General features: G+C 44.7%; 1 protein-coding gene across 2 annotated transcripts in view; it reads left to right on the top strand.

Moving 5' to 3' along the window:
• Positions 1–19,376, top strand: part of CALU (calumenin) — a 34,923-nt gene extending 15,547 nt beyond the window's left edge. Inside the window, exons 3-7 of one of the 2 annotated variants that reach the window (XM_054011117.1) lie at positions 2,471–2,664; positions 10,019–10,185; positions 14,510–14,570; positions 15,537–15,736; positions 16,575–19,376. In XM_054011117.1, coding sequence (XP_053867092.1) covers positions 2,471–2,664; positions 10,019–10,185; positions 14,510–14,570; positions 15,537–15,736; positions 16,575–16,679 — 727 coding nt within the window. In that variant the 3' untranslated portion in view covers positions 16,680–19,376. Of the gene's footprint in view, positions 1–2,470; positions 2,665–2,734; positions 2,929–10,018; positions 10,186–14,509; positions 14,571–15,536; positions 15,737–16,574 lie in introns of both variants that reach the window. The other variant, XM_054011189.1, reaches the window with a different exon arrangement.
• The last annotated feature ends 3,266 nt before the right edge of the window (positions 19,377–22,642 follow it).

The following is a 22,642-nucleotide window of genomic DNA, read 5'->3' on the forward strand; positions in this document are numbered from 1 at the left end:
CAAAAATGAGTCACTGATACAAAGCTATTCTGGTAAGTTCGTTTGACTTCCATTAAAGCAGGTGGAAAGTCTCCCACTAAGAGCTGAATTAGGCCCTTAATATCCCCTCTAGCCAAAAGCTTATGAAGACTAATGTTCATAATTGCCAGAAGGAATATAGTAGATGATGTGCTGAGTGTTGTATGACTTACGAGGTTAAACAATGGGTGCAGCGTTGCTAGTTTTAGACCAGCGACAGAGCAAATCTACTAGTATGTTTTGTATTGACACTGAATCCACATATTGTTCATAAAACACTAGTGTGTTGTTTATCCAATTTATGCCTCTTTGGGGAGGGGAAGTCAGTCGCTTGCAACATGTTCATTATCATTGGAAAGTGTTATCACAGAAGTTTGTGTCTCATACTTCTTCACAGCTATGTCAGTGTTTATGGGCCTGTTATCTATATACTTTCTAGACCGCTGATACTGATTACACCTGTAGAGAGTGGAGTTGATGTGATGTTTATAAATGAAATGGCTGAGAACATTTAGGATTGTACCATGCTGTCTGCACAAGACTGTCTGCATGAAAGAATAGAAATGTTATAATGGAATTCAGTTGTCACCCCCTCCCACAGACAGTAAACAGTGTCTTGCTGGAGGTATTATTACACTCAGATATTATAGTAGCTTTTAATATATGAAATTTAAATGTCATTACTTCAAAGTGGCTATCTTAAACTATACTTTGTTACCTTTTTGTTAAACGTGTGTCCCTTTATTAAAGTAAAACACTGATTTGGGGCAATCCTGGGAATAGAAAAGCCCCGTACTTTGTTCTAAACCATCAGACTTTTTTTCTGTTTTTAAAACACAAGAAGTTCTGCAATAAATAACTTAGTTTTAAAAACACTACCTTAAATTCTAGTACAACCAGTTGCAAGTGAAGCAGTAACAAAAGACACGACTGCATGGATTCCAAGGGAGGTTTTGAAAACAAAGCTCTCTTCTCAAGAAGAATGTGCTGTATCTTGGCTTTGTTTAAAAACTAGCTAGGTGCCACTGCTTGGGAGAACGGCAGGAAGGTGGGGACATTTTCATTTGATTTATAATTCTGGTGAATAATATTAACAACAAATGGTTCATCAGCTATGTACGTGCTATTAAGAATGGGTACTGCTCAGAAGGCTAGAGCTTATCTTGGAGGGGTGGAAAGGGGAAAGGATTCTGATCATATTGAACCACTCCAGATTTAACTCTTGCTCTGTTTTCATAACTTCTCTTTGCATTAATAACATTGTAATTAATGTACACCTCTACCCCCAATATAACACGGTCCTCGGGAGCCAAAAAATCTTACTGCATTATAGGTGAAACTGTGTTATATCGGGGCGGCGGCAGGGCTCCGACAGTGATTTAAAGGGCCGCCCGAGCCCTGCTGCCGGAGCCCCAGGATAGCAGCAGCGCAGGGCTCCAGCGGTGATTTAAAGAACCCCAGGCTTCGGCCGCTGCATGGAGCCCCAGGCCCTTTCAATCTCCACCCGAGCCCTGCTGCCGGATAGAACGCAGTAAGGCAGCCCCGCCTCCCAGAGCGCTGCTTTACCGCGTTCTATCCGAATTCGTGTTAAATCGGGTCGTGTTATATCGGGGTAGAGGGGTATTTGCACTTACATAGCAATTTCCAGTTTCTGTACAGCAATTTGCATTTACATAGCAAAGTGCTGTACAGACATTAATCTTCAAATTCCATCTAGGGGAAATACATACATTTGTGAATGTATATTTGCATTCCTTCAATGGCTTTTCTTCACAGCTGTCATTGAAAAAAGTATGCCGTCTCAAAGCATGTTTTATAAACCACACATCTTTAATTTCTTGCTTTATAGAGTGGTGAACATCACACTCAGATGTTCTGATCAGTGACCTCTGTGTGGTAGTTTTTCATCATTCGGTGGCTGTAGGATCTTTATTACGTTGATTGGCTTGAGCATGTAAATGAGCTAGGACTGGGTATAGTGGTTTTTTGTATTTCTTCAGCAGTGGAGTCTTTTCATTTTGTTTTAAATACACACAAGTTGTTGCTTAACAGCTTTGCAAATTATAATTTTGCTAAAACGTGCAGCCAGGTTTGTTCTAGACAAATGACGGATGCTTCAGTAGTAGAAGACGTACACTTCATGAAGAATACAAAAACGGAACGTCTTAGGAATGAACAAGTCAGTAGTCCAGTAACGTGACATTCTGAGGCGGAACTGTGCACCATCCATTTTGAATCAAGTGTTCGCTACATCAGTCTGGTAAATCACTTTCTAAAATTGTGTGACTGGCAAGAGTATTGGATGACACCAGCTGGAAAGCAGTTTTTGGTAGCTTGCTGGGTTACAGTTTGGAATTGACTTGTTCACTCCTGCCTAAAGGTGCAGTGTGCCGCCAGTTAAAATGCGCTTATTTCCCTTAACTTTTCCTGCATTTCTCTGCATTTTCTACAGAAAGATTGTAAGTAAAATAGATGAAGACAAGGACGGGTTTGTAACTGTGGAGGAGCTCAGAGACTGGATTAAATTTGCACAAAAACGCTGGATTTACGAGGATGTAGAGCGCCAGTGGAAGGGGCACGACCTCAATGAGGACGGCCTCATTTCCTGGGAAGAGTATAAAAATGCCACCTACGGCTACATCTTAGGTAGGTCTTTATTCTTGGGGTAAAAGCTTTGTGGAGCTGGCACCTTGAAACTTGCTGTTTTGTCTTGTAGAATGATTGTAGATAAAATAGACACGGATAAGGATGGGTTTGTGACGGAGGGGGAGCTGAAAGCCTGGATTAAGAAGGCCCAGAAGAAGTACGTGTATGACAATGTCGAACGCCAGTGGCAGGAGTTTGACATGAATCAAGATGGATTAATCTCCTGGGATGAGTACAGAAACGTGACATATGGCACTTACCTGGGTAAGGGGCGAGATGTCAAACCTGCAGACACGGTAGTCTCTAATCAATAAAGCAGAAGTGTTGTGTAACACAGAGCATGGAGAGCTCTTTCAACTGGGAACAGTCTTTTCCTTCATATTAGTAAGAAATCCATGTGAAATTGGCAAGTACGCAGAAAAATCTTAAAAGCTAAAGTTTGTATGAAGATGCAGCTTTGTAACTCTGCTTTATTGATTCATTTTAATTTAAAAATCTAAAATTGAAAAAATTAAAATTGAATCTGAACAGTAATCTTGACAGTTTTATTCAAGGCTTCTGGGCAAACCCTTTGTTTAATACTTAGTTTAACTCTCCATTGCTTGTAATATCCCACTTGAAGCTCCAAAGCTTTTCCCTAGCAATATTTATCCACTGGTGGTCTTCAGCATCTGCAGAAATATATATGTGGCTGTGGAAATGCAGCCATGCTGTAGCAAGGTACGGTATGTTGTCTCTGTTTGTATAAAGTGTGGGTCACTTGGCTTTTAACAGCAGCTACACGTCTGGAATTTGAAGCTCTTGAACAACAACATCGACTGTCTTTTCTTAAACTTAGGATGAAAAGAATAAAATGTGTGTCTTATCCTCTCTACTCCACCCCCACGTCCAGTGGGGGCCCGCCCTTTTTTTTAGCCATGCCCCTATGACATAGGGCCGAGAGCTGGTTTACCAAGAAGTAGAGACTGGCAGTAGCTGTGGAGACCTTTGAAGGGGGGAGAGTTGGTGGGGGAGGAGCTATTTTGTGTAAGGGTGGGGGAGAACGAAGACTAGCAAAGGGACTTGTAACCTGATTGCATACAGGTGTGGTATGATGGAATAAATTTTGCAGAGCAGTGTGACTATTTGTGGATCTACATCATAAATTTATTACATGCTTTCAAAACGTATGCTGCATCTTGTCTGCTCTCTTCTGGCTAATCCGTGTCCCTCCAGGACCGTTTCTATCACTTCACTCTGCTGAGCAGTTTTAGACAGCTCTGAGGTCTGGGGCTTCCCCTCCACCCCCTTTAAATAACCTGTTAAAACTCAAGACCGGCAATCTTCAGTCCAGCACCAATGACTGGTTAAGAACAAAGATCCCGTGACCCTGTAGAACTAGAAACAAGTCTTATACCATGAACTAGAAAGGGAAAATACCAGCACTTGTTTCTAGCCCTGGGACGTCCCAAGCTATCTGATCTTCACAATTTGACAATGTTAAGTATAGAAAACTATCTTGGGTCATCTCGAGGGTTTTTATGGCTTTCTCTGAAACCCATGCAGTTGGATCGGACACCTGTCTCTTCAGGTATATTTTTAAAATGTCCTAATGAAGAAAAAGTAATATACTCAAAATATTTCTCAAGTGGTTTTTTGTAACATATATGGCATATGTAGCGCCCATGAGCGGGTGGTATGCCATAAAGATCTCAATCCCAGGAGTTCGGGATGGGCATTACTCACCAATCCCCTGGGCTAATGCTGATAAAACCTTCAGAATGCACTTGCACCACCTTTTACTCACTTTGTATTTATAAATTGTGTATAACAGATCTATTTTTCTACTGAATAGTTAATATATACTCCGGTCTTCCTTTCATAACAACAATGCTGATCTGTCCCTGACAAAGCCATCTATGTGTAATGGCTTGGCTTTCCACTTGTGTTAAAAAGTAAATACTTTTCCATAATACATTTCTGGTGAAAGATCTTCATGTCTGTTGTGAAAAGCTGTTTTCCCTTTCTCTGGCATGAACAAATTTGGAAATGCCTCTGAAATGTTTGACGCACAGCCAGGAAGCTAACAGATCCCTTTACCTAATGGAGAACATACATCTTCCATACTGCAGGAGCTGAGACACCATCCTCTTTCACTGCAGCTCTTTTGGCTGTTGTATGTACCGGTAGTATTTTTAAAATTAGATTTTTGTGATCCTAATGAAACAGCACATTAGTAAGCGCCAAGACCATGCTGGTCACTTCACTGCTGCATTTGAATAGAGTGTGTAAGCCTCGGAGTACCTCCCCAGAATGCAAAAGGAATTTCTGTGGACCCAAGCTGTGCACGATACAATAAGCAGGCATAGCTCTCTGTGGAAGATTTGCTTAGATTATGATCTGATGTCCTTGTTAAAGAACAAAGCCATTATATTCTTTGCTTATGTTTAATATCGGCTCTAAATGGCACCAACTTCATATGCAGGCTTCAGAACCTGGAACCTGGCTTTGCTGGCATGTTGTTCATAAACAGTGATTTTTTTGTTTTAATACTCTGGATCTGCATTCTCTTCCATCTGTGGCTCTTTATGCCCGAGGACAGCTTTCTGAATTTTCCCATATACACTCTCAAGTACTCCATGCTGTGGTGAGCCAGGGTTGTTAGATGTAAGCGCTCTTTAGTACTTCATCTGGCCGGCTCAAGAGCAACCCTGGATGCTGCTGCCGCAGTGTTAACAGTGCCACTAATTGACCTGAATTTTAGTGAGTGTTTTCTACATCTGTTTCTGTCGTGGCCTTGCTCTGCCAAGTTCTAACGAGCTGTGCAGTTGAAGCCATTAACTGCAAATCGCTACGGGTGTGTCTACACTATGAAATTAGGTCGAATTTATAGAAGTTGATTTTTTTAGGAAGCAGTTTTATATAGTCGATTGTGTGTGTCCCCACTAAGGGCATTTAGGCGGTGGAGTGCGTCCGCAGTACGGAGGCTAGCGTCGACTTCCGGAGCGTTGCACTGTGGGTAGCTGTCCCACAGTTCCCGCAGTCTCCTCCACGCATTGGAATTCTGGGTTGAGCTCCCACTGCCTGATGGGGCAAAAACATTGTTGTGGGTGGTTTTGGGTACATGTCGTCAGTCGCCCCTCCCTCCGTGAGAGCAACAGCAGACAATCATTTGGTGCCTTTTTTCCACGCAGACGCCATATCACGACAAGCATGCAGCCCGCTCAGCCGCCGGTGTTGTCCTGGGTGCTGCTGGCAGCAGACGGTGCAGTAGGGCTGCAAACTATTGTCACGCTTCCGCTGCCACTCTGCTCTCCTGCAGATGCCATACCACAGCAAGCATGGAGCCCACTCAGATCACTGTGGCAGTTATGAGCACTGTAAACACCTTGTGCAATATCCTGCAGTATATGCAGCACCAGAACCTGCAAAAGCAGGCGAGGAGGCGACGGCAGCATGATGACGAGAGTGATGAGAACATGGACACAGACTTCTCTCAAAGCACGGGCCCTGGCAATTTGGACATCATAGTGGTAATGGGGCAGGTTCATGCCGTGGAACGCCAATTCTGGGCCTGGGAAACAAGCACAGACTAGTGGGACCTCATAGTGTTGCGGGTCTGGGATGACTCCCAGTGGCTGCGAAACTTTTGCATGCGTAAGGGCACTTTCTTGGAACTTTTTGACTTGCTTTCCCCTGCCCTGAACCACAAGAATACCAAGATGAGAGCAGCCCTCACAGTTCACAAGTGAGTGGCAATAGCCCTCTGGAAGCTTGCAATGCCAGACAGCTACCAGTCAGTCCGGAATCAATTTGGAGTGGGCAAATCTACTGTGTGGGCTGCTGTGATCCAAGTAACCAATACAATCACTGAGCTGCTGCTATCAAGGGTAGACTCTGGAAAATGTGCAGGTCATAGTGGATGGCTTTGCTGCAATAGGATTCCCTAACTGTGGTGGGGCGATAGACGGAACGCATATCCCTATCTTGGCACTGGAGCATCAAGGCAGCCAGTACATAACCCAAAAGGGGTACTTTTCAATGGTGCTGCAAGCACCGGTGTATCACAAGGGACATTTCATCAACATCAACGTGGGATGGCCAGGAAAGGTACATGGTGCTCGCATCTTCAGGAACTGTGGTCTGTCTGAACGGCTGCAGCAAGGGACTTACTTTCCAGACCAGAAAATAACCGTTGGGGATGTTGAAATGCCTATAGTTATCCTTGGGGACCCAGCCTACCCCTTAATGCCATGGCTCATGAACCATACACAGGCAGCCTGGACAGTAGTCAGGAGCTGTTCAACTACAGGCTGAGCAAGTGCAGAATGGTGGTGGAATGTGCATTTGGACGTTTAAAAGTGCGCTGGTGCAGTTTACTGACTCAGACCTCAGTGAAACCAATATTTCCATCGTTATTACTGCTTGCTGTGTGCTCCACAATATCTGTGAGAGTAAGGGGGAGACTTTTTTTTGAGGGGGGGGGGGAGGTTGAGGCAAATTACCTGGCTGCTGATTACGCGCAGCCCGACACCAGGGCTGTTAGAAGAGCACAGCAGGGCACACTGCACATCAGAGAAGCTTTGAAAACCAGTTTCATGACTGGCCAGGCTACGGTGTGAAAGTTCTGTTTGTTTCTCCTTGATGAAAACCTGCCTCCTTGGTTCACTCTACTTCCCTGTAAGCCAACCGCCCTCCCCTCCCCCCCTTCAATCAACACTTGCAGAGGCAATAAAGTCATTTTTTGTTTCAAATTCATGCATTCTTTATTAATTAGTCACAGAAATGGGGGGATAACTGCCAAGGTAGCCTGGGAGGGAAATAAGGGAGATTTGTGTTGACCATTTAAAATGGGTTGGCCATTTAAAAGGAGGGGCTGCAGTTTTCAGATCAACGAGCAGCATAAACCCAACTAAACCCCCCTTCACACCCAATTCTCTGGGATGATCGCTTCACCCCTCCCCGCACTGCGTGGCTAACAGCGGGGATGATTTCTTTTCAGCCACAGGCAAACAGCCCAGCACGAACAGCCACCTCTGAATGTCCCCTTAATAAAATTCCCCTATTTCAACCAGGTGACCATGAATAATATCACTCTCCTGAGGATAACCGAGAGATAAAGAACGGATGTTGCTTGACTGCATTCCAGTAGCTTTACTGGCCGCGAATACATCCCAAGTCTTCAGGGCAAATTAATCATTAAACATGCTTGTTTTTAAACCATGTATTATATTTACAAAGGTACACTCACCAGAGGTGCCTTCTCCGTGTCTCCAGGGTGATAAACAGTTCCTGGCTGTTGGGGAGAAAGATTTCGCCGCTTGCCTGCTGTGCATTATCTTCAACATCTTCCTCGTCCCCAAAATCCTCATCCCTGTTGCGTGAGACTCCCTTGCAGGAGTCCACGTACAGGGGTGGGGTAGTTGTAGGGACAGGCCCTAGAATTACATGCAGCTCATAATAGAAAGGGCAAGTCTGGGGGTCTGACCCGGAGCGACCGTTTGCCTCTGGTTTTTTGGTAGGCTTGCCTGAGCTCCTTAAGTTTCACGCAGCACTGCTGCAGATCCCTGTTATAGCCTCTGTCCATCATGCCCTTGGAGATTTTTTTTCAAATATTTTGACATTTCGTCTTTTGGAACGGAGTTCTGATAGCACGGATTCATCTCCCCATACAGCGATCAGATCCAGTACCTCCTGTTCGGTCCATGCTGAAGCTGTTTTGCAATTAGGGACTCCATGGTCACCTGTGCTGATCAGCTTGCCACGCTGGCCAAACAGGAAATAAAATTCAAAAGTTCGTGGGGCTTTTCCTGTCTACCTGGCCGGTGCATCTGAGTTGAGAGCGCTGTCCAGAGTGGTCACAATGGAGCACTCTAGGATATCTCCCAGAGGCCAATACCGTCTAATTGTGTCCACACTACCCCCAAATTCGACCCGGCAATGTTGATTTCAGCACTAATCCCCCTCGTCGGGGTGGAGTACAGAAATCGATTTTAAGATCTAACGCTGCTAAATTCGACCTAAACTTGTGGTGTAGACCAGGGCTAAGTCTTGGCTTGGTTCATAGCTCTTTAACGCCAATTGTTTGGAGAGTCTTAATCTTTTGTAAACAAGCATAGGAATTTTTCTGCCAACATGTGCAGGTATTTTACTAAAGCACTTAGTTTATCCTAGCATGACATGAGGACACAGCCAAAAAAAAGAGCAAGCTCGTTATTTGCTTCCTTTAATTTACCCTTAATTAATTCACATGGTTGTTACGTGTGTTTCTCTAAGCAGTTATCCTTGTCTTTTAAATTACACTTAAAATGGATTTCTTCCTTCTGCTCCATGTAAAAATGAACGTGAGACTGGTGACCTCACAACTTGAATTGAAGGTGCCATTTGCAGCAGTTGTAGCAAATGGCGGGTGAATCAGCCCATTGTATAGCTTGGGGTGCTAACTTACCCACAGAGATACAGAGTTTTTGCTTTAGCAGATAAATGGACAATAATAGTATAGCCCCCCAACTGTCACAACTGAACATGCATTCACCGGATCAAAAATCCTTTTACTGTTTTCTTTTTAATATTTGCCTAATATCAGAATTTTAGTGTCGTTATTTAATTTAATGTTTCATGTTCACAAGATGGTAACCGCATTCTGGACTAAATAAACTCTAAACTGGGCTTTTGTTAGCCCAGGATATGATTATTACTCTGACAAAGGGGCACCTGTATGTTATTTCTATTTTAGTTATTAAATGTACTTGGTCCTCAAGTATTCACTGTTAGTTAAAATACCTTACTACAAACAGGGGCCTCATAAATAGATATATAATTTTTATTTGAAATTACTGAAGTCTGCTTAAATTTAATCACCCTAATAGGCTCTCCGATACTTTGGGGGAGCGTATAAGTATCTAGATTTGGACAGTCAGCAGTGTTGCTCTTGCTTTGAAAATGCCTGTTGCACCTCAGTGGGAGAGCATTATCCCATGACCTATTCTATTCCAGGAGTAGCCAAAAGAGAAGACTGCAGCCCAATGAGATTATAGCTGTCCGAATACAATGTTTATCTTAATCAAAGTGTCCTCAGCTGAGATAAGCTTGGGAGCATTTCATGTTGCCGCTTCTCTCTTCAAGATGCCCCTCTGTTAAAATGTAGAACCAGTGGAGAGCTTTTCCACTCCATGCAAAATAGGTGCAGTCTCTGGAATCCTAATGAGTTTTCACTGTAACCCTTGGATGTGCAAAGTTTGGGCTCTCCTGACACGCATTGTGAATTTTCCCTAGTCAACAGCAAAAGGAAAATTTGACATGCAATACTGGTGCAATTGTTTTGTGGATGAGCTTTGGAGTCTAAAATGGGTATAACTTGTCTGTTTCTGCCCAGATGATCCAGACCCTGATGATGGGTTCAACTACAAACAGATGATGATGAGGGATGAACGAAGGTTCAAAATGGCTGACAAGGATGGAGACTTGATTGCTACCAAGGAAGAATTCACTGCCTTTCTGCATCCAGAAGAATATGACTACATGAAAGATATAGTAGTACAGGTGGGTGCCATTTAGGTTGAGATGATAGAGTTTTTATACTTGCTATCTCAGGCTAGTAAGAGTCTGGACCTCCCAGTTACCAGTGATCTCCCAGGAGCACATAGTTGGCCTGTTGGGTGCGGGGGAGTCCTGTGTAAAGGTTTACTTACCGGTGGGCACAGCTTTTTATAAGGTTTCACTTTTTTATCCTAAAGTTTTGAAGTTTTTATACACTATTCCAAATGTTTAAAAAAATCTTGACTGAACCCTACTCCCCATAAGCAGCAGTTCCAGGCAGCAACCAGTTCTGTGATGGATAGTGTTGCAAACCTGATGAATGCCCTGATGGGACATCAAGGCATAGCATTGTTGGGCTTTGCAAGAACTAAGAGAAGAAAAGATGCTTCTATTCACATGCTGAGTGGCTCCTCTTCACTTGGCATGGAGCACACGTTGCTGAAGGGGGCGGAATTATGTTCCACTTTCAGAGCACATTTAAACTCCTTTGTCAGTCAGTCTGTCTTGTGCTGTGCACCAGAGCAGACCTTCCATACACATCTGCTTTTGGTGGCTGCTTTTGGAGATTTTTCCATTTAGCAATTGCTGTTTTCTGAAGTTCAGGTGTGTCAGCTAATCCTTCTAGAAATAAAGTATGCACAGTAACTCCTCGCTTAACGTTGTAGTCCTGTTCCTGAAAAATGCTACTTTAAGCAAAACGATGTTAAGCGAATCCAATTTCCCCATAAAAATTAATGTAAATGGGGGGGTTAGGTTCCAGGGAAATTTTTTTCGCCAGATAAAACAGACAGACACACACACAATATAAGTTTTAAACAAACAATTGAATTCTGTACATGGCAATGATGATTGTGAAGGTTGGCTGAGGTGGTGGAGTCAGAGGGTGGAAGAGGGTGAGATATTTCAAGGGGAATGCCTTACTGCTAAATTAATGAACTAGCACGCGGCTGAGCCCTCAAGGATTAAGGTTTAAGAATAAAATTGTCAGACACATAGAAAAACATAAACTGTTGAGCAATAGTCAACATGGTTTCTGTAAAGGGAAATCGTGTCTTACTAATCTATTAGAGTTCTTTGAAGAGGTCAACAAACGTGGACAAGGGGAATCCGGTGGACATAGTGTACTTAGATTTCCAGAAAGCCTTTGACAAGGTCCCTCACCAAAGGCTCTTAAGTAAAGTAAGTTGTCATGGGATAAAAGGGAAGGTCCTTTCATGGGTTGAGAACCGGTTAAAAGACGGGGAACAAAGGGTAGGAATAAATGGTAAATTCTCAGAATGGAGAGGGTAACTAGTGGTGTTCCCCAAGGGTCAGTCCTCGGACCAATCCTATTCAACTTATTCATAAATGATCTGGAGAAAGGGGTAAACAGTGAGGTGGCAAAGTTTGCAGATGATACTAAACTGCTCAAGATAGTTAAGACCAAAGCAGACTGTGAAGAACTTCAAAAAGATCTCACAAAACTAAGTGATTGGGCAACAAAATGGCAAATGAAATTTAATGTGGATAAATGTAAAGTAATGCACATTGGAAAAAATAACCCCAACTATACATACAATATGATGGGGGCTAATTTAGCTACAAGAAGTCAGGAAAAAGATCTTGGAGTCATCGTGGATAGTTCTCTGAAGATGTCTGCGCAGTGAGCAGAGGTGGTCAAAAAAGCAAACAGGATGTTAGGAATCATTAAAAAGGGGATAGAGAATAAGACTAAGAATATATTATTGCCCTTATATAAATCGATGGTACGCCCACATCTCGAATACTGTGTACAGACGTGGTCTCCTCATCTTAAAAAAAGATATACTGGCATTAGAAAAGGTTCAGAAAAGGGCAACTAAAATGATTAGGGGGTTTGGAACGGGTCCCATATGAGGAGAGATTAAAGAGGCTAGGACTCTTCAGCGTGGAAAAGAGGAGACTAAGGGGGGATATGATAGAGGTATATAAAATGATGAGTGATGTGGAGAAAGTGAATAAGGAAAAGTTATTTACTTATTCCCATAATACAAGAACTAGGGGCCACCAAATGAAATTAATAGGCAGCAGGTTTAAAACAAATACAAGGAAGTTCTTCTTCACTCAGCGCACAGTCAACTTGTGGAACTCCTTACCTGAGGAGGTTGTGAAGGCTAGGACTATAACAGCGTTTAAAAGAGAACTGGATAAATTCATGGTGGTTAAGTCCATTAATGGCTATTAGCCAGGATGGGTAAGGAATGGTGTCCCTAGCCTCTGTTTGTCAGAAGTTGGAGATGGATGGCAGGAGAGAGATCACCTGATCATTGCCTGTTGGTCCACTGCCTCTGGGGCACCTGGCATTGGCCACTGTCGGTAGACAGGATACTGGGCTAGATGGACCTTTGGTCTGACCTGGTACTGCCGTTCTTATGATTAAAACATTGTTGTTAATGTAGCCTCACACTGTACAAGGCAGCACGAATGGAGGGAGAGGAGACAGCATGGCAGAGAGAGACAGAGACACACTGTGTGTGTGTGTGTGTGTGTGTGAGAGAGAGACGCATTGCTCGTTTAAGTACACTGACCCCACTCTAAGTACATTGCCTTTTTAAGTAGATCAGTAAGTTGAGACAGCAGCTGCTGCCAACAAGACCCTATCATGTTCCCCTGCAGCTCTGTGGAGATAAGGTACAGGAGCTGGGGGAGGGGGACACCCTGACATTAGCACCCCTCTTCCCCTGCCCTCTGCACCGCAAGCAGGAGGCTCCCGGAAGCAGCTCCAAGGTAGAGGGCAGGAGCAGCACATGGCAGTGGGAGGAGGGACACCTGAACTGCCCAGCAATTGATAGCCTGCTGGGTGGCTGCCGCACAGGGAACTTAGGGGAGCGGGGAGCTGATAGGGGGGCTGCCGGTCCACCCTGGTTCCAAGCCCCCACCAGCCAGCTCCAACGGGCTGCTCTTCCTGCAAGCAGTGGACAAAGCAGGCAGCTGCCAAACAATGTTATAAGGGAGCATTGGGCAACTTTAAACGAGCATGTTCTCTGATCAGCAACGTAACAATGTTAACCGGGATGACTTTAAGTGAAGAGTTACTATACTAAGATAGCATTCAGTTAAGTTCACTATTTGATGCTGCATAATTCATGATGGCTTTTTTTTCTGGCGCTCATGTTTGGCACCAAAAGTAGTATTTATGTGCTTGGCTGCACAGAAATGAGAAGGCATTAAACTGAACATAATCTGTCTCAGCAAAACACTTTCTCTTGCTACAGTAAGCAAATCTTACCCAAAATCAAACCATACTTCTGTTACAGTTAATAAAGCTAAACCTTGACTAGTATGGGAATATAGCTAGATTCTAGTTCCCTTAAGCGTCATACACTGTAACAAAATTTCAGATCTGAAAAGTCATAATAGGCGTAGTTACCAAAAAGCGTAGCATTTCAGTTTTTACAGTAATTAACACAAACAAAAGAACATTCTGCATTTCTTTCAGTAATAGGGGGCAAAAAACTTGAACACACATACACACACACACACACCTCAAAAAGATGTCCTCTTTTAAATTGTTAAATCTTCAAATATATTTACTTGCAGTAAAAGCAAAAACTCGAGTTCTCAATTGGAACCAATTATCACACAGATTTTGAAGCTACCACTTTTCCTGTCAAAAGCTAGAGGGAGGTTTAAAAGAAGGTCTCTAATGGAAGCCTGGTTATAGCCTTTACAGTATGAAGTCACAACTGACACTTCCTTAATAATAGAAAGAGGTTGAGGTCTTCTGAAACTCTTTGTGAAATGGCCTCTGCAGATCCTTCCTCTTAGAGTGGTGACCCAGGCATGGTACTCACCTCCGCCAAGTAGACGTGGAGAGACAATAGATTCACAGATTCTAAGACCAGAAGGGACCATTGTGATCATCTAGGCTGACCCCCTGTATTACAAGGCCACAGAACTGCCCCAAAATAATGCCTAGATCATATCTTTTAGAAAACATCCAATCTTGATTTTAAAATAGTCAGTGATGGAGAATCCACCATGGTAAATTGTTCCAATTGTTGATTACACCATTAATAATATACACCTTATTTCCAGTCTGAATTTGTGTAGCTTCAACTTCCAGCCATGGGATCGTGTTATACTTTTGTCTGTTAGATTGAAGAGCTCTTTATTAAATATTTGTTCCCCATGTAGGTATGTTAGGCTGTGAGCAAGTCACCCCTGAGTCTAATAATACAGCGATAACTCAGTTTACTAGTAAATACGTTTGCTGTCTCATGTTTTCCCCTCTAAGTGGTAGAGAGCCATAAAAAGATCTTTTTTGTCCATGAACTTTGAGGCTAACCTAGTCCTTTTTTTTAAATAGGAAACGATGGAAGATATCGACAAGAATAGGGATGGCGTCATTGACTTGGAAGAATACATCGGTAAGCAACTTGCTCAACTCCATTTTTTCCTCCTTGAGTCTGATGATAATGTGTTCACTTCCCATCACTGCTTTGTAAAAAGATATTCCCAAAAGAAATTACATTGCAGCCTCTTGTGACTAGTATTTGTGCCAAAGCAGCTGTGCTCTTTAATCTCTTCTTCCTTTCTTACTCTCTGGGGTTTTTCTAATGGGTCCCTCTTTGCTCCCTAACTTTGAAACTGAGTTTGATATTTTTTTCCCTTGTCAGTCTTTGCTATGTAATTCCAAATTAACTGCATAACCAAAATGACACACACAATTTGCTTGGAGGGGTGTGTGTGTGTGTGTGTGTGTAACTGGACAAAATGCAGGTATAATCACAGAACCCTAGGCAGAAGGCAACATCTGCTCTAAATCCATAGGCTGCTCTCTGATATATGATGGGGCCTGCCAATTGGCAGTAGTAAGTAACAGAGCAGCTGTCATTTTAGCTCTTATTTTTTTAATGGAAAGCATTGGCATTGAATAAGTGTGATGATAAATGCATCTGACTCTAAAATATATGCCAATATAGACCCTCTGCACATTTCTCTAAACATATTTAAAGTAACCTTTTTTAAACCTAAATGTCTGGGCTAATCTCGCTAAAGTAACGAGATCCAAGCTAGGTGGCCACTCGGACGTTATCTCATGGGTGGAAAATCTGCAGCCCCCTAGATCTGTGCTGTGGCCTGTGGTCGCTGTCCTATGTAATAGAGGGCTGAACCCTGCAGCAAATGTTTTAGGAAGGCTGTAGTACTGCATGTGGGGATCTGCAGTTTCCACTGGCTGTGTCTCTGTACTGAAGATGAGGATGACTGCTGCAATTTCTCTACTTAACTTAGGTGTAACCACCTTGCTTTACGATTTGCTTGCACAGTCCCAAGTGGAACAAAGAGGTGAGGGGGTGTTCTTGCATCAGCAGCTGCCTTGTGTTCTTGTTCAGGGGATATGTACAGTCATGATGGCGATGCTGATGAGCCAGAGTGGGTGAAGACCGAGCGGGAGCAGTTTGTGGAGTTTAGAGACAAGAATCGAGATGGGAAGATGGACAAGGAGGAGACAAAAGATTGGATCCTCCCCTCGGACTACGACCACGCTGAGGCAGAAGCGCGGCACCTTGTCTACGAGTCTGATCAGAACAAGGTGAGAGGCGCTTGGTCCCCTTCAGTGTCTTGCCTGTGCAGGATGGAGGCTTCGAAAGCCACTTCAGAATTGTCTCTGAGGATCACTTTGTAATTTTGGCAAGAAGCCTGAGTTACTGTGAGCAGCTCCACTGATGTGCTCCCTTTCAGTAGTGATTTGGGGGCTTACCTCAGTAAACTTAACAGCTGTGGGGCCCTTTTTTCCTGGAGCTAGCACTGACGATTTAAAAAGTGTGGCAAGTGCTCTTATTGAGCAATCTGATTAGATTCCCCTTTTCTCTGCCATGTTGGAGAACAAAACATCAGCCCTTCTCTTCCCCCCACCCACCCCAAAATGCCTAGGGCGAAAACATGCAGTGGTCTCTACAATTGTCTCCATTTATCTAAGAGGAAGGGCATATGTCGTGGCTGCTGTGTGAATCTGAGCTCACTGAACTGGGCAGGGAAGACGTGCGCACACGCTCTGGGGAAACTAGGGCCCTGCAGTGATTGGTTGCTTGATCCAGCCCTCCCCTCTCCTCCCCGCCCCCCCCTTTTACTCCAGCTTCACTGAACACCGGTCCCTCTTACCCCCTTCCCTTCCCATTCCCCTCGTAAGGAAATCCCACCCAAAAAAACCCACAACACACAACTTGTGGCACTACCATGACATTTACCCACCATCACATTGTTCACTCTACTTGTGTGTTCCAACCCTGTGTCTGTCTGGTCTGTTCTGGGGTGGGGATAGTCTCCTCTGCTGTGTTTGTCCAGCACCTAGCACAATGGGGGATGAATGCTTGGCTGCTCCTTAGCCACCACTATAATAAACTTGACTAACCTATTCTTTCTAATTTTAGGATGGCAAACTCACCAAAGAGGAGATCGTTGACAAGTATGACTTGTTCGTGGGGAGCCAGGCCACAGACTTCGGGGAAGCCTTAGTACGACATGATGAGTTTTAACACCTGTACAGAGAAACCTGTTTCTTAAAAGTAATTTATTTTTTACAGTTTCTGGATTAACATGAGAAACGTTTTCGCTACTGAGACTGTTATTTCAGGCTACAAGGTGAAAAATCCTGTCCTGTCCTCTTTCCCTTTTCCAAGGGGATGGGGACATGGTGTTCTGAAAAGTGACTCTGTAATGAGAACACTTGTGGTTTTTAGATTTCCACTTTGTTTTATGTCTAACAAGTTCTGTTTATTTTTGTATTTGTTTGGGTTCTGTGTGAAATGAAGAATGCATATCCTGAAAAGTTAGCTGCAGAGCAATGTTAGTTTCTTCCCCAGTGCCCCACCTCCCTCTCTCCCCCTTACTGTTATCTAGACATAGCTACAGAATTTTTTACAAGCCACGGAACAATGAGGCCAAGCAACAAGGCTATATAATGTTTCTTTAGACTGGAGCATGCAAATTCAGCCTGAGGGCCACAAAGGCAGCTTGTTCAGAGCCCAAGGGCAACACGCAATTTGCCACAACTGAGCCCTTTGCAGTCATCTTCAGTATAAAAGACATTCTCCCCAAATGCAACGCTGTATCTTGTCCCGTGAAGTCAAGAACATTGCATGCTGGGAGCTGTCTGTCTGGACTGCTCTGTAGAATTTGGGGATTCTGTTTGAGTGAAGACTGCCGTTTGGCCATTCCTGCTTTGCAAACCCCTTCAAAATAGGCACCATGGTGTATGGCAGCAGCAAGACAAACCTGTGCTTGCTCTTCTCCAGAGCATTCCTTCGTGAGGCCTTTGCTGTTCTCGGAGCTCCAGTAATTTGAACTAATCTACAGCAAGTGTGATCCGGAGCTTTCAATCCAGAAATAGGTGGGAGGTGGGGCCGTCTTGCAGATGCTGCTAAAATCCTCAGCCTGAGTTTTGTGTTTGCCGCAGGGTCTCTGTAAATGCGAATTACTTGTGCATTACATTCTTTTGAATCCATCTAGCTTCCTTGTACATAATCAAAGCCATGTGACCTGACTAGATGAGGCAAGAAACTGATGTGATGTGACCTCTGTATGTTATACAGGGAAATCAACCAGGAAAAGTGACTGATCCTAACTTGGTCCCTTAAGGCAAGGAACAGTGGATGAGTGCAGCTTGCTCCATGGGGTTAGGGATGGAAATGGGAGGGGCTCCCTTTTTTTTTTTTCAGCCATTAGACTTCTGCAAATCATACATCATTGAAGTGCCTTTACCTACCAAAACAAAAACAAACCAGGGCTAGGTTGTCAGTTTAGGAACCTCAAGATGAAATGCGCCAAAAGAGGATAACTAAGAAAACAACGAGGCTACAGCAAACCAGAGAGTAAAGACTCTGAAGATTGAAATTACCCTTTGTGTGTTCTGCTCCTGTGCAGTGGTTAAACAGCAGTATTAGTAGAAATCTTTGCAGCAGTGTTCTTACCGTCTTGTGAATTTTTAACCATATGCTGCCTATTTTACCAGGGATTTTTTTTACCTCAGAAGGCAAACCACTTACTTTGTTGTATCCTGAGGTATTTCCTTATGCTTTTTTCTTTAAGCAGGGAGAACTGCTGTTAGAGAGCCAGAGATAAGTGATTGCCAAGAGCTGACTTCTCTACTTTAGCTGGGGACTCTTCCTTGGAGTGCCAATTTGCACAGCTTAGTGGGTCACTTGCACTTCTCATGTGTGGGGCCTAGTGGGGGGAGTTGAAATTAGTCTAAAGCAATCACTGTGTTTGCAAACATAGGTCATTTCCTTCACTCTATTGTCCTGTAAACACTAATGCCAGCCTCTTCTGGCCCCTTAACTAATAAACTTGGGCCTCTTTTTCTTTAAATTGGTTTGTTTCAAGCGTTAAAGGCTTGAAACATTAAGTATGTGTACTCCTATTATTTCATGTAACTTTCTACAAATAACACACTTTCGATATAACTTGAGACTATGAATCACATCATAATCAAGCATTGTATATGAGATTTGTATGGTATACGTGCCTTTAGTGTTCACCCCTGCAGTATGGATGTTCTGACCCTTGGATGTGCTTTATGGTTTTGGGATAAAGCCAGGAAGAATCCTACTCTAATAAACAAAACTTACGCATAGCAAAGGAATCTGGAGGGGATGAAGGCCAGATAGGGCTCACTACAGGAAGGCCTTACCCTCACATTTCTGGTGACCCAAGTTGCTTTTGGGTCTCACATTTAAAATTAATTCCATTTTCTCCTGACCTCCATTCGTCCCATCACAAAAGCTCCATGTGGTCTTGACACAGTTGGGCGTCTTTGCGTGTGAGGCTCAGGACTTTGAAATGGGCTAGTGCTGTTCGAAGTCACAATTGAGATGCATTTACAGAGCTATGTGGTGGAAGTTTGCACAGCTGGTGTCAGCACTAACAACTGGTGCAGACACTTTATAAACACTACAATTCTTTCACCAGTAAAGTAAAACCTAGTTCATATGTTCAGCATCAGCAGAGGTTTGGCCATATTCAGTGCTCTGCGATGCACGTCCTTTTAATCTCAGTGTGTTCCTACTTCTACTGTATGTTGTCAAAGCACATGTAAAGCTGGTGAAAAACAGATTGCACACCCAAGGTGTCTGTTCCCATGAATGCTAATCCTCTAGGTTTTTTTGTAGAGTGTAAACAGATTTTTATAACGTATGTCAGACGTAAATCTGTCTCAATAAAACTGTTTACATTCACTGTGGCTCCAAACGTGTGGTGTGTTATCACTCCGCAACTCAGACTCGGAATGATCTACTGGTTGTATTGGAATGGTCTGTGGTCTGTCATCACTAAGAAACCGTGCACTTACCTAAAACTGCACCGTGCTCAGTCTATGGACTTGCATCCCGAATGGACTAAGACAATGAGAACGGCCAGACTGGCTCAGGCCAGTGGTCCATCGAGCCCAGTCTCCCATCCTCTGACAGTGACCACTGCCGGGCGCTTCAGCGGGAATGAACAGAACAGGGCAACTATCGAGCGACCCATCCCCTGTCGGCCACTCCCAGCTTCTAGCAGTTGGAGGTGTAGGGACACCCAGAGCACACACTCCTCCATCTCCTGTGGTTAGACACTGCATATTGCTGCTTCTGCAGCATTGTGCATGTGTGTGTCTGCCTGGGCTACACTGATCTTTCTGCTCTCTTTGGATGGCCTGTCCGAACTCTTGCAGCTTCCTTCCCTCTCGCCACATCTCCAGAACAGAGCCTGTGCACAGTGCTGGGGCTTGGTTTCCTGCATGTGGTCTGCAGAAGTGCTGGTGTGTTCAGGGCTTTAGACCTAGACAAAGACCTGATCCCTGCCCTAAGTTTGGCTGCAGGATTTCCCCTGTATAGGTCCCCATATTTCACCCACTACTTTAGGGACTTAATATGCCCACACCCAAGGGGGGGATGAGAGATCTGAACTAATGGAGGTTTCATTGTGCTGGGAAAGGAAGAGGATTCCCAGGCTAGGACTAGCATGTCCGTAGCAGCCATGGCACGTCGCTCCCATTCTCAAACCTTTCCGCTACCTTCGCTTTTGTGTGGGGGTCCAGCTCCACACTCTGCTCCTTGGTCAGACCCTGGCTATAAAAACTGCTCCCGAGACCTGCTTCAGTTTATGCCAGGGCCTTTGTCGCCCTTTCCCCTCTGTGCTCAGTTGCCACTGGCCACCTTTGTGCCTGTTCGAGAACAAACGACTCCTGTTGATGCAAACACCTCCACTGCGTTCGCTGCCAGCTGGCATCATCTCCCCATGTCTCTGCCTCAGCAACTCCCCATCCCATTTCAGATCTCTACTACTTATGCCTCTGACGTCCCTGTGCCGCTCTGCTGACTTTGTTCTGTACTCGTATTGTTTGAGGTGACCTGCAAAGGAAGAAGGTCTCCCCTTCCCACCCCTGCTGTGTAAAGGCCTGAAACTCTTGTTAAAAGTCCTTTCTGCCTGTGTTTGTGCTTCAAATAGCAGCGTTTGTCTCTCCTGTTCTTGCCGGAGGACCAGAGGGGTCGTGATACCACGAGAGCTGGGGCTGCAACTGATCCTTATTAAACTAGCCTTATTTTAACAAGCACCTGCTGTGCATCCACTCTGGTTGAGGGTCCAGAGGGATCTTAGCACCCCACCCCGGCTGCAATGCAGGGATTTTAAAATGTGCTGGAGGGAGGAAAATAGGTAAAGTCCCCGAGGATGGCTACACCGGCCTCTCCTGGGGAAAGAAACCCAAAGGCTCTAGGACGTTTGTGCCTTCTCATCGCGGTGATGGAAACCTCCTGGCTTAGGTACCAATCTCTCCTATTTCAGTATGGAGGGTGATTTGGCACTTAACTGCCTCCCCCAGCCCCTTTCGCTCCCCGGCCCTGATCTATGATGCCTGCGTTTCAGCCCTCGCCCTCCGGTACCTGGCTACTGTTCCATGCTGGGGACTTTCATTGACGGACGCTGCTGCTGCAGGCCAGTTTTAACGGGAGGCAGGGAAAGGGAGCCAGCATGTTCCAAGAGGGATGACTGTCCATCCCACTGCTCTACAGGTCAGGCGTTCCCCACCGTTCCATTCATACACACTACTCAGAGGATTACAACAGCAGGGTTCCCCGTGTTACGGCTATTAGCGGAATGGAAGGAGTCTTGTCCAAATTCCCTCGTGTCGGCAAGGCTGCCTGCAGGTTGGGCTTGCGCCATCGTCCATGTGTGTCCAAAGAGAAGAGGGAAAGCGTTCAGTTACCTGCTGCCTCCTGCGTCCACTGGACTTCCCTTTCTTCCCCCAAAGTATTAGCCTCAGCCGGCAACGTCCTGAACGGGGCCCATCGGAAATTGCAAATGTGCGGATAGTTCTCTGAAAACATCCGCTTAATGTGCAGCAGCGGTCAAAAAAGCTGACGCTGTTAGGAATCATTAGGAAAGGGAGAGAGAATTAGAAAATATCATGATGTCACTATATAAATCCATGGTACGCCTACACCTTGAATACTGTGTGCAGCTCTGGTTGCCCCATCTCCAAAAAGATAAGATATTTTAGAAATGGAAAAGGAACAAAAATGCTTAGGGGGCTGGAACAGCTTCCGTGGGAGGAGAGATTTAAAAGACTCTGACTGTTAAGCTTGGAAAACAGACGACTAAGGGGGGATATGATCGAGGTCTATAAAATCCTGCCTGGTGTGGAGAAAGTGAATAAGAAAGTGTTATTTGCTCCTGATAGAAGAACTAAGGGTCACTAAATGAAATGAATAGGCAGCAGGTTTAAAACAAACAAAATAACTTATTTCCACAACACAGTCAGTCTTTGGAACTGGTTGCTAGGGGATGTTGCAAAGGCCATTATGAATGCTGGAGGACAGGTCCAGCAATGGCTATTAGCCAGGCTGGGCAGGGATGCAACCCCATGTTCTGGGTGTTCCTAAGCCTCTGACAGCCAGAAGCTGGGAGTGGACAACAGGGGATGATGGACCATTCAATTGCCTAGGTCTGTTAATTCCCTCTGAAGCACCTGGTACTGGTGAGAGGTTCCTGGGCTAGATGGACCATTGCTGTGACCCAGTATGGCTGTTATGTATGAATGCTTGACGTTCTCTCGATATGGTGCCCTGGTGTAATGTACGTATTTCCCTGGGGGAAGGGTCTATATGTCCCAGCTCCATAGGATTCCTCCGGGCTGAGGACTTAAGGTAACTTCTTTGAGATGCCCTCATCCGAGTCCTTTACACCAACTCAGCTTGGGGGCAAGGCGTGTTTTACATCACCGCTGAAAACAGGCCTCAGCTACGTTTGTGCAGCCAGACATTCGGTGCTGCTGGGAAAGCAGGGCCTCGGCAGGGCACAGAGGACATGCCAACCGTGATGCCCTGCCCCCAGCGAACATGGCGGGAAGGCCCGGTCAGCCTGGCTAAGGAGCCCAGCCCACACTCAGAAGAGGCGTCTCGTCTCTGAGGAAGACCAAGGCTGATGTGGTAAATCGCTATGGTTACTAGCCGAGTATTGAGCA

This window comes from Malaclemys terrapin, chromosome 1, assembly GCF_027887155.1.
Source record: "Malaclemys terrapin pileata isolate rMalTer1 chromosome 1, rMalTer1.hap1, whole genome shotgun sequence".
NCBI lineage: Eukaryota > Metazoa > Chordata > Testudines > Emydidae > Malaclemys > Malaclemys terrapin.